The 12450-nt window shown below is 49.3% G+C and overlaps 1 protein-coding gene across 1 annotated transcript in view; it reads right to left on the reverse strand.

Annotated features, from left to right (window-relative positions):
• LOC102906072 (aldehyde oxidase 2) overlaps positions 1–11638 on the reverse strand; it is a 102983-nt gene extending 91345 nt beyond the window's left edge. The window contains exons 1-6 of the mRNA XM_076550488.1: positions 11475–11638; positions 8746–8812; positions 6618–6711; positions 5231–5339; positions 3108–3234; positions 1824–1885 (exon numbers count right to left, since the gene is read on the reverse strand). Coding sequence (XP_076406603.1) covers positions 1824–1885; positions 3108–3234; positions 5231–5339; positions 6618–6711; positions 8746–8812; positions 11475–11531 — 516 coding nt within the window. The 5' untranslated portion in view covers positions 11532–11638. The remainder of the gene's footprint in view (positions 1–1823; positions 1886–3107; positions 3235–5230; positions 5340–6617; positions 6712–8745; positions 8813–11474) is intronic.
• Between the last annotated feature and the right edge of the window lie 812 nt (positions 11639–12450).

Below are 12450 nucleotides of genomic sequence, written 5' to 3' on the forward strand. Positions count from 1 at the left end.
AGCCACGATATGACAGATGAGGTTTGGGACGCGGTTCATTATAATTCACATGGAACCTCTAAGAAAGAGAAAACTAAAATGCAAAAGGGGAGGATCACTGGGTGAGTTGACGGCGGTTATTTTCCAAGCGGTTCCCACTCGTAGCTCTCCCATTTCTTACAAACCGCCTCCTTGTATTTTCTTCCTCAGATGGCTTCTCCCGCCTTGCAAAGCATTTTCTCCCAACTTTGAATTCGCTGTCTTTCCTGGCGTTCTGAGCTGTACTTGCTAACTCTGCCCAAGAGGCAAAAGCAGCTGCCTGAGCAGGCAGCACCCACCCCTCTGTCTCTCTCTGTCTCTCTCTGTCTGTCTGTCTCTGTCTCTCTGTCTGTCTCTGTCTCTCTCTCTCCTCTCTCTCTCTCCTCTCAGAGTCCCTAGGCTGAATGGGTCAATGGTAGCTGAAGACAGCTGGGCTTCTTGGGGCTCATTGGGCAATAAAAACCTTAGGCTTTTTATATGAGTTCTTTTTATGAGTTCTTTCACCCAGTAAAGTATCATGAGACTGGCTGGTTACAAGCTGAGCTATTGCAACTCATTTTTGGCTTTATCTCCAGGGTCAGTGTTCCAGGAGAGGCAGATAGCACCTCCACCTTTAGGGAAAGGAGTTGATTTAGCCCATTTACTGGTATTTCATGCATGCTTTCTTACTTACAGCAGCGATTTGCTGGGTCTACAGTCTGTTCATTTCACTTTGTAGTGTGTCTACTTTGGCTCCCTCATGTGGCAATGGAAATCTGGGACACACGTGCCCAGAATACTTGCCTGACTTTGGGGACAGGGGGACATACCTGTTGTACATTTCCAGGTCTACCTCTGCTATGTGTGGAACTGAGGCAAGAAAATAGACAGAAATCTTTACTCATGGCTTCTGATTTCTCTTCCTACGTGGCTCTGCAGGGCCCTCAAGCATCCATGTGACTACCCGAGTCCAGTGTCTACTCTCTCCACAAGGAGCTTCTCATTGACTACCCTCTGATCTTGTGTGCAGACACTGGCTTCTAAGACCTTCCTTGATGATCTCAGGAAAGGCTGCACCTGCCCTAAAGGTGGAATTGAAGCCCTATGTGGAGAACGATGCAGAAAATCATGGTCATATCATCTTGTTTTTATGGACTCCTGAGAATGGCTGGATAAGAACCACAGTGGGCTCCTCCAAAGTCTTTCCTTCTGTCTAAAGTCTCCTGCCCACACCCATCCTGTTCTCAGCAGAGGGTCATCATCAGACATGCCCGTCCTGAGTGTCTGTCAAATGCTATTCATAGGGTCAACAACATTCTCAACATTAGTAATTATCTGTTGAACTCTTACTGACTGCCAAGCAAGACTCACTTGATTTTCACCAGGGAAGCACCCCCACTTTTGGAGGCCACTCCCTGTGTCCTTGGAGGGGATGTTCTTTGGCTTCTACTCTGCAGTTTCAGCCTCTTTATCTGTTTGCGAATTCCCAGTTGGTTGGGTTATTGGAAGGAATCTTCTTCACCAAGGCACACCCTTGACTCCAAGTGTTTGTAGGCATCATCTCACTTGCCTTGGAGAGATGCCTTGCCCAGCTGACGTCCCTGTATAGATCTAGACCACATCAAAGGTGGTGCAGTACTCACCCGATTTTCAGGAAGTATTGGTAACTCCAGTGAGTCCGCCCCACCCCCCATGACTTACTTTGTCTTATAGTCGGTTGTGATGGTCTTACAAGCCCATTCTTGTGTTCTCATCTTTGATCACTGGCCTTCTCACTCTTACTTTCTGTAGGACATGCCCCCAGTCACCCATTCTTGTGAACTCACCAGGCAGAAGGTCCTGCCACTCTCTAGAATTGGCCGATACCCAGTGCAGCGGCACAGGTTACCTGCGGGGAGGAGAAGCGTGGCTGGGACTTTCTTGTTTCTACTGGCTTGTTTTTTAGATTACTATTTACTTATGGGTATGTATGTGTGTCTGTGGGTGGATGCCCTAAGAAGCCAGAAGAGGGTGTTGGGTTTCCTGAGGCTGGAGTTACAGGTGGTTGTAAACACTCAGTGTAAGTGCTGAGAACTGAACTCAGGTCATCTGGAAGAGCAGCAAGTACTCTTAATGACTGAGTCACATCTCCAGTCACTCTACTGGCTTCTTTTAAAAGTCGAAATAGATCCAATAGATTGTCTTTTCAGTGGTGGGGAATAGAACTCAGGGCCTTGGACATGCTAGGATAACATTCTGCTTCTGAGCTGTGACTCTAGCCCTGATGTCTAGCTATTGACAATAACTATATTTCAAATTATGTGAGACAAATGGGACCCTAAAGCAAATCCAAAGGTGCCACTAGACACACAAAGCACCCTGGATGGTCCGTCAGGTGTGCTCCTAGGTGGCTCTTAGGTCCCTGCATCAGACTCACCTGGATAGATTTGCATGAATTGAAATATGCCTCCCCCCAAAAGATCCAAAGTCCTAAGCCCTGGAACCTATGAACATAACCTTATTGAAAAATAAGATATCTCAATGGAAGTGTGAGGTTGTCCTGGATTGGGATGGGCATAAGCCAGTGGTTGGTGTCCTTGAAAAAGAGGAAGATTTATGACAGACACACAAGGGGAAACGTGTGAGATAGGGACACATTAGAGGTTTGCAGCCACAAGCCGAGAAATGCCAAGGTCCAGCTGTCACCCGCCAGAGGCTGGGGACGAAGAAGGAAGGTTCTCCTCCGAGCCGCCAGCCAGCACAGGCAGCCTGATGGCTTCCAGAACTGCAGGAGAATGTCCTGTGTTTTAAGCTGGCCGGTTTGTTATGCTTTGTTCAGGTAGTCTCACGAAATTGATGCAGGCCCTTGGGAAGCAGGTGGTGAGTCAGAGAGAGAGAGAGAGAGAGAGAGAGAGAGAGAGAGAGAGAGAGAGAGAGAGAGAGAGAGAGAGAGAGAGAGGCGTGGTGGCCTCTGTGCTGTGTGCAGAGATGGTATCTTTTGCTGTGTCTACACAGGCTGTTTTAGAAATAACCGTGGCTTGGGACTTGAACAGAGCCGGGATGATGTTGGGGATGGTGTGGGGAAGCTTGAAGTATCTTTTCCCTCTGCCTGCCTCCTGTGTTAGACTTACCTCCCAGGGCTTCCATGAGCTGTTCCTCTGAGGGCTGCGGGTGGTTCCTGAGCAGTGTGTACATGGACATCACCATCCCAGGGGTGCAGAATCCACACTGGGTACCGTGGCTCTTGGCGATTCTCTCCTGGAAGGGTACATTTGTGGTCACAGCCCTGTCTTCCTGCCGCCACCAACTCTCTCCAGGGTCCAGAGCCTGGACCCTTGTCTGAGCCGGTGTGCCTGGCCCCTTGGTTCAGGGCCGTGTATCCCTTTCTTAGGCACCCCAAAGGTAGTGGTTCAGAAGCCACACCTTCTCACTGCAGTTACTTCTCAGGGTCAGATACTCCGATCCTTCTCTTTGGGAACTAGCAGTGTGCAGCCTGCTCTCCCTGTGAGAATGGTTCTTCAGGAATCAGTGACTGTTAGGAGGGTGTGGGTAAGTTTCAAAACTGGTTTCCTTGGACACCTGCATCTTTCCCTGCTTAGTTCTCACAGGCAGCTGTGTGGTTTGGGTTGACTTGGAGACCATTGCTGATCCCATGTCACCTTCTTTAACGTTTTCTGCATTGGCTCAAAGGGAGCTCAGCTTCCAGAGACTGAGAATTTTGGTCTCTGTTATTTAAAGTCTGGTCTATGGTCTGGAAGTACTGATTTCTTCTGGGAAATGGCAGGGAGTGCGGAGCTCAGGACTCTGCTCCCAACTTCTTGACTCAGAATCCCAATCTTTAGCAAACTCCTGGTGACTCCTGGGAACACCAAAGCTTGGGAAGCCTGGCTCTAGATTTCGAATATAATGCCTGGGATTGACTTGGCTGTGAGCATCTTCTATGACTTCCTAGTGGACTCGAGGAGACTTTCCTGGGTCCATCATCTTTGCTGGCCTCTCTGGCATCGACTTTCATGTGGTTAAACCAAGAGACACTTGGGCTGCTCCACCTAAAAAGAGTGAATGTGGGTTGACCCCATTGTGACGCCTCAAACTTCTGTGACGATGACAGGGAATCGATGCCAACACGTATCATGTTGCCCTCAGATCCAACTCTGTTGCTTCAGCAGCAGGCTAAGTGTTTTTGGGGGATGATTGGCCCCATCCTCTAGAGAAATTTCTTTCAGACTCCTCTCATCCAAATTCTGATTTTACTTTTAAAACCTCTATGCTATAGGGAGCAATCCCCAGGTTTTTTTTTTTTTTTTTCTTTTTTCAAGACAGGGTTTCTCTGTGTAGTTTTGGTGCCTGTCCTGGATCTCGCTTTGTAGACCAGGCTGGTCTCGAACTCACAGAGATCTGCCTGGCTCTACCTCCCAAGTGCTGGGATTAAAGGAGTGTGCCTGGCTTGCAATCCCCAAATTTTATCCTGTTAGCCTTGGAGACATTTTTTTAGTATGATTCTCTCTATATATTTATAATTTGATGCATGTGTATGTGTGTGTGTATGTGTGTGCCTGAGTATATGTATGTGCAACATGTGTGTGTAGTGTCTATGGAGGCCAGAAGAGAGCATCAGACTCTCTGGAACTGGTGTTAGAGGCTGATATAAATGGCCATGTGGATGTTGGGAATTGAACCCGGGTCCTCTGGAAGAGCAGCCAGTGCTCTTAACCACTGAGCCATCTCTCCAGCCCTGGTGTGACTTTTTGATACAGCATCTCATGTGCTCCAGGCTGGGCTTGAGCTCTCTATGTTGTAGAGAATGACCTGGAACTCTTGATCTTCTGTCTCTACTTCTCCAGTACTGGGTTATAAGTGTGTACCACCGTGCCAGGTTTATGTAGCCCCAAGGACTTCACGCATGCCGGGCAAGCACTCTAACAACAGCTACATCCCCAGCCCCTCAGAGGCATTTAGTCTATAGCTTGTGTTCAACTTCAATGCCAGCTTATAGTACAATAGGTATCAGAACATTGTTTTAAAAATCTTGATATTATTCAAGTAGAAAAAGTGATGAGAGATGACCATTTGATCCAATGCAGGTGGGGTTTCAGCCTTCTCTAAGGTCACTGAGTAGATGTTATCACCCTGATCACCAAGAGTCCCAAGCTCCCCTGTGCCTGGTCGTGACCTAGAAGGCGGAGGTGGCACAGTCTGCTCGGCATTTGGTAAAATGAAGCCCAGAAGTGAGAAGATTCAGATGAGCACTTACCTGCACGGGGTGAAGCCTGGTGTTGATGCTTCCTACACCTTCCACGGTGATGACAGCAGCCCCATGCAGGGAGCACAGGGGCACCAGACACGCCATGACAGAGAAGTGTCTTTGTATGGGAGACACAAAGAAAACCAAGTGAAGTGATGTAGTCCTGCCCCATGGAGAACCGGGAACTACGAGGGGCAGCAGAGACCCTCCAGAGTCTCGGACAGACGATTGGGGGACTGCAGGGAAATGATAGATTTGGGGGGACTGCAGGGGTGAGAGATTCGTGGATGTCAGAGCCTCTTCTGCTCACTCTATGCCACCTATGAGAACTGGGGCTCCTTAATGTGGACCTGTACATCCTGAACTTCAGAGGGCCTTTACAGTCTGAAAATAGATCCACCTAGGATCCACAGGAATGGCCCTGGGTCACCAGAAGGGTGGCTGGACTTCTATTAGTCTTCACTAGAGCAATGACCTCATCCCAAGCCAAGGTTATTTGCCTTTTGCCCATATCAACACACTCCGGTTTCATTTAAGCTCCCTGGGCAAAGTATTCAACAGTGTGGGGTGGTCTGTGTTCTAAAGCAGTCTTGGACCAATGATGTGGATGAAGCCCATGTTCTAGAATCTGACTCTTACTTAAAGGGTGAGATCATGGCTCAGGTCCTTGCTCTGCAAGGTTGGTTCTCAGTTCAATAGCAAAGAGAGCCTTAGCTTCCAGGCCAGAAAATACCGGTTCCAGCTGTTGATCAACAGACTCTATGACCTTGGACGGGTCAGTTTTTCTTTTTGAGCCTGTTTCCTCAAGTAGTAAATCAACTGTTGGCTTGTCTTGGCTCTTAACCTGGAGTACACAGATAGGCCTTGGGAAGGTCATGGTCCCCCACAAGTGTTATGCAGAGGGCAATTAGCTTGGACTTTATCAGAGCTAGAGGGCTCACAGCATTTGTGAGGGTTTTCAGTGGGATCTAAGAAGGAGAAACACTAAGGATCTGACCTTTTTTAGTTATAGAATTGTTGGAGCCCCGTTAGGTTTCCTGGTGGCTTTACCCAGCAGGTCTGCATAAAAGGATGATTGGATTACAAGCCTGAGTATCAGGTGTCTGGGATGGTCTGCACTTGGCTGTGCTGGGAGGGAGGTCTTATGCTCCACCCCCTTGACATTCCTTTAAAAGCCCTTTGGCAGAGACAGTTGGGGCCGATGGATTAGGATCCAGGTCCTCCTGAGGCTCTCTTGTATTTTCTGTTTCTCTCTCCTCTAAATTTCTATCTAATATTTCCTGCTGCCCCTGCTCAAGAGTGCCATGGAGGAAAGTGGGGGTGGGATGGCCCCCCTACATAGAATAGAAGCCAGACAGAGACAGACTTCTCTGGTTACTGGACCTTGGGGAGATACCTTGTCTTCTTGGACACCGGGTCGTGCTGAGACACCATCACAGTGCAGGCCCCACAGCCCCCTGTCCCACAGGCATACTTGGTTCCTGTGAGGCGTACTGGAGAGGAAGAAGTCAAGGAAACAATGCACAGTGGACATGTTGCCTCTGTGATACCTGCCCTCTAGGCTGTCACGTGTGTGAAAAGTTTTGTGGGGTGAGATGCAGTCTGAGAAGCCCTTTGGTTAGCAGTGTGGCCCTGGACATATTAGCCCAATTCTGGCTTGTTTCCTTTTGCAGAGAGGGAGGATGAAACTGCATCCCCATGGCAGGCTCTCTATAATCATCTTATAGGGTTTAAGGGGAAACTCCTACGACAAACCCTATTCCATTATAAGGTATTCTTATGTCTTCTTTTGATTCTAATCATGTAACTGGGGGAGAAGAACTATTTTTTTTAAAAGATTTATTTATTTATTATGTATACAGTGTTCTGTCTGCATGTGTCTTTATGCCAGAAGAGGGCACCAGATCTCACTATAGATGGTTATGAGCCACCTTGTGGTTGCTGGGAATTGAACTCAGGACCTCTGGAAGAGTAGCCAGTGCTCTTAATTGCTGAGCCAACTCTCCAGCCCCAAGAAGAACTATTTTTTAAAGTTTTTATTTAAATAACATTTTTTCATTTATTTTACACACTGATGAAAGTTTCCCCTCCCTCCTCTCCTCCCAGTCTTTCCACTAACACCCCCTTTCCCATCTACCCCCATCCCCTTCCAGTCCTCCTCTGTCTCCATTCAGAAAAGGACAGGCCTACCATGGGCTTGAACAAAGCATGGCACATCAAATTGAGGCAGGACCCAGCTCCTCCCCTTGTATCAAGGCTGGGCAAGGTAATCCAGCATGGGGAACAGGTTCCCCAAAGCAAGCTAAGCACCAGGGACAGGTCCCGATCTCACAGTTAGGAGCCCTACAAAGAGACCAAGCTACACAATCGTCACACACATGCAGAGGGCCTAGGTCAGTCCCATGCAGACTCCCTAACTGTTGGTCCAGAGTCCATGAGCTCCCATGAGCTCAGGTCAGCTGTCTCTGTGGGTTCCCCCATCACGATCCCCTTGACTCCTACAATCCCTCCTCCCTCTCTTCAAAAGATTCCTGGAGCTCAGCCCAGTGCTTGGCTGTGGATCTCTGCATCTGCTTCCATCAGTTATTGGATAGAGTATCTCTGATGACAATTAGGGTAGTCACCAATCTGATTACAAGAGATGGCCAGTTCAGGCACCCTCTCCACTATTGCTAGGAGTCTTAGCTGGGGTCACCCTTGTGGATTCCTTTTTTTTTTTTTTTTTCCCTAATGGGACCACTGGTTTATAACTTCAAATGTGGATAAGAGGGGTTATGTAAGTGAAGAGGAGCCTGGGTGGGAAACTGAGATCCTGAGTCTTATTTCAGAGATGGGACCACGGACAGTCTCCACCCAGCTCTAAGCACAATCACTGTGTGGAGGACCAGCTACCTCCCCATCTGCCACAGCAAAGTCTTGATTGGTTAAAACATAAAAATGTCCTGATTTTCAAATATTTGATGGCTAATTAGAAAACAAACAAAACCTGTTCAGAGGCCAATTTCATCCATATGCTATTCCTGCCATTTGGTTTCATTATTTATATTTTGGCTTCCCTGAGAAATCCATCAGGTTGAGTAATTAAAATACACTTATCACTTTGAAGATCTAGGATCCAGAATATAAGATGGTGGGGGAAATCTGGCCTAAGAAAATAGGTGCAAAGTAAAGAAATCTTTCCCCTTGCTTTATTCAATCCCTGGATCTGAGGATTTGGTTTTGCAGAGGGCAGGTCACAGGCAACCAGAGTCTCTATTACATAACCCCCACCTCCCCACCCCCGGGGCAGAGCTGAAGCAAACCGCTTAGCTTTTATTTCATGCTATTCAGTCACCCATAGGCAATGCTGGGAAACTCTCCCCTCTCCGAACCAGCCCAATTAACCTGATATTCTTCAAGCCACTGCCAAAAGCAAGTATCAAGCAAGGGCCAAAGGGCTGGCTGGAGCCCGATCCTCTCCGCCACAGCGGCTTAAGTTCTTAAGTTCTATAAGGCATGCATAGACATGGCTGGGATTTTGATCAAAAGGATCCAGTTCTTTCTCAGGAAGGCCAGCAGAGTGACTTCCGGGTCCACATTCTTCTCCGTCACCTGCGTTGGGACCAGGAGAGATTATGGGATTGAATGGATGACACAGGAGAATGTCTGCAGTGATCCTGCTTGATCTGTTTGATGTGGGAGGTGGGATGTAGCAGGCCAGACCTGATCTGAGGGGAACCGGTGTTCATGTGCATTTACAGGGAAGGAGCCTCACGAGGCCGGTGGAGCTAAGTGTGTTTCTGTGGGGCAGGAGCCAGGAGCCACTGTGGTGCGATGAGATCCATCAGGACTCGCACTCGGCACTTTCCATATTTGCTCTGCCATCTGGCTCGTGGAAACTCCCAACCGGGTCTTTGGAGGTATTTTAAACTTGGATTATGTTTGTTAGAGTGGGTCCCACAGGGAGGAAGGCTGGGTGGAGGGAAGGTGGGACATTACTGCCATTTCTGGGACAGCTGTAGGAGACATTCGATGACCTCAGGGGTCACAGAAAGTCATTGGGGAAAGTGACTGTTATCTTGGAGACGCTCTGGGGTCTGCTGGTCCCTTAACATTTGGGTGGCCTTCTGGTGAGCCTCAACACCCTGCTCAAGACCCAGGGTGGCTCTAGAGGAACATTAGAATCCCCCGTCTCTTCCTTTGGGAAGTGGGGTGTTCACACCGAGTCACCCGGGAATTTTCTTGTTTCCTTCCCCCATTCACTTTTGCCTTGGGGTGCCATGTGAACACCTCTGCCCACTCTGCTGTGACAGGAACATGGGGTGTCATTTGACAGGAAAGGAGGGTTCAGTGGGCCAACCCTAGCCTCTTCCTCGCTCCTCTGAAGGGAGACACTTCTGCCTACCTCAAAGAATAGAAATCTATATAGGAAGAGGCTTCTAAGGTAGAAGATACTTCATTCATTCATTCCCTGGGGCTGCGGGGAGGTGTCTCATCGATGGAACAGGCCTCGCCTCTGTGGCCTTTACTCTCACCCTTTATTTATTTATTTTTTTCCTTTTTTTTTTTTTTTTGGTTTTTCAAGACAGGGTTTCTCTGTAGTTTTGCGCCTTTCCTGGAACTCACTCTGTAGCCCAGGCTGGCCTCGAACTCACAGAGATCCGCCTGGCTCTGCCTCCCGAGTGCTGGGATTAAAGGCGTGCGCCACCACCGCCCGGCTTACTCTCACCCTTTAAAAACAGCTTCTGAGAATGTGACCAACGCCCACACCTCCATACAAACTATCCACAGACTCCCACCACACAGACTTTTGTCCCCTCCCCTCCCCTCCCCTCCCGTCTATCTCTTGATTTATTCTCTGTCCTGACTATGGTCATGTCGTTCTGGATTCATAGTTCGATCTGGGACTGATAGAGGAAGGCGCCCCCTCTGGCTTTTGGGTCTCCAAAGCCTAACCCAGTGGAAAAATCCATTTATAACTCAGCTTGGGATGGCCTGGAAGGATGTGGCGGGGGCTGCCCGGGAAGCTGCATTCAGGAAGGAATGTGTGCAGGCCAAGGAGGAGCCCTGCAGGGCTCTGGCTGCTTCCTTGGGCCAGCTCCTGAGGTGGGGTAGACGTGACTGAGTCCTGGTCAGGTTTGCGGGGTCAGAGGTTTGAAAGGCTCTTGGAAGGAGCCGGTGAGACTCCGGAAAAGCTGTGTGCCCTTGGAAGGCAGAAGGGAACTCATGACAAGAAGGGCCTGGGCAGTATAAAAGTAGCCGGCGTCCTGTGTGAGGGAGTGCTGAGGCCAGGAAGGGGCTCTCAGGGAGTAGCAACGGAGAGGTTCTGTCCTTGTCCATATATCGCCTCAGAATAGGCTGCAACCCAGGGAAAGAGGGGCCTCCACACCGACTGCACTTACATTTCAACACTTCTGTATAGTGTGGACTCCATAGAACAGCAGCTCTCAACCTGTGGGCCATGACCCCTCAGAGGGTTGGCTAATGACCCTTCCACAGGGGTCACCTAAGACCATTGGAAAACACAGATACACTACGATGCATAACAGTAGTAGCAGAATTACAGTTATGAAGTAGCAATGAAAATAATTTTATGGTTGGGGGTCACCACAACATGAGGAACTGTATTAAAGGGTCGCAGTCTTAGGAAGGTTGAGAACCACTGCTCTAGAGATCTGATAAATATAAAAACAGCGACGGATCCGTTTCCATTAAAAAAACTTCTGAAATTTGAACCTCAAACCATGTTACAGGGTGTACTGCTGCCTGACCAGGGGCAGGTGCAGCTTTCTTCTTCTTCTTCTTCCTCTTCTTCTTCTTCTTCTTCTTCTTCTTCTTCTTCTTCTTCTTCTTCTTCTTCTTCTTCTTCTTCTTCTTCTTCTTCTTCTTCTTCTTCTTCTTCTTCTTCTTCTTTTTACAGCAGCTGTGGGAAGCGGATGCCACAGGAGGACTCCAAGCTCAGGGACGTGATGTCATTGGTGTCCGGTGATACAATAAAGTGCAGGGCCAGAAAGAGTTGACTGACTGCACTGGGGGCGGCGGCGGCGGGGGGGGGGGGGGGCGGGGGCAAGGAACCCCAAGGCTTTCCTGCCTTCCCTCATTGCCAGGACCCAAGAGTTGACTGAGAGGAGAAAAAGCAGGTCAGGGTGGGGTTCCTAAACCGGGGCTTCTTGTCCTGGACTGAGAGGCCCAGTCCAGATTCCTCAGAGTGCCCCTGGAGCCAGCCAGGGGTTTCCCTCTGCAAGCCACAGGGCTAGCTCCGCCCACCGCTTACCTTCCTCCCGTTCACAAAGAACACCAACTCATCGGAGCTCTGGGATGGGCAAGGCATGGCTCTGGTGAGTAAGTTTCGCCTCCGGGCTCTAGGCAGGAACCCTTTCCGATGCCAGCCACAGAAGTGGACAGAAAGGAGCCAGGTGGGAAACAGGCAGCCTTGAGCCCCAGCAAGGACAGCTGGGGGTGTAGAGTTTCTGCTTCACCACGGCCTTTTAAAGTCCAGGGCCCTGTGCGGCCTCCTCTAATCCGATTCCTCACCTCCCACCAGCCCTGGCTTTGAAGCTGGTTCAGCCAGGATGCAGCCTATACCTACCTCGTCTTGCTTCCTCTGAAATCCGAGCGCTGTGCGAAATCCACAAACAAACACCTAAGCTTAAACCCACCATGCATTGTCTCACCCCAGCACCCCGCCTCAATCCTGGTGGATTTCACCCTTCTCAGAAAGCTAGCGGTAGAAGGTAGACTTCCAAGACCCGCGCCCCACTTTCTCTGCGTGTTTCTCATTCTTTCAGAGTCAAGGATGCCTCGTGGGAAAACCTGCAGATGAATTCAGTCTGTTTAGGTGGAGAGTGTGGTGTCACACCCACTTGGACCCTCCAGGTCCTTCCTGCTTCTGCCTGCTCGAGACAGAGTTGTTGGGAAAGCATGATCTGTTGAAGATGTCCTGGGGCCAGTGCAGACATGGCGGGCAGTTCGTGTCTCAGAAGTAACTGGGAACTAAGCCGAGGTCTCCTGGTTTGAAATAACCAAGTGTACAGACAGCCCACGACGAGAAGATGCCATGCTTACGCAAACGCCCTCCAACTGTGCATCCACCTATGATAATCTCATGCTGTTTTCATTGGTTAACTAAAGTGATGCCCAAGGCTTGTTGCATGTGGGTAAAGCGAGCAGCTGCTTCTGTGGTCTGGTTTTGGGAGAGTTGATGAGTCTTCTTTTTTTTCTAGAGCATCCTTCATGAGGTCATGAGCCCC

This window comes from Peromyscus maniculatus, chromosome 13 (genome assembly GCF_049852395.1).
Source record: "Peromyscus maniculatus bairdii isolate BWxNUB_F1_BW_parent chromosome 13, HU_Pman_BW_mat_3.1, whole genome shotgun sequence".
Classification (NCBI taxonomy): Eukaryota; Metazoa; Chordata; class Mammalia; order Rodentia; family Cricetidae; genus Peromyscus; species Peromyscus maniculatus.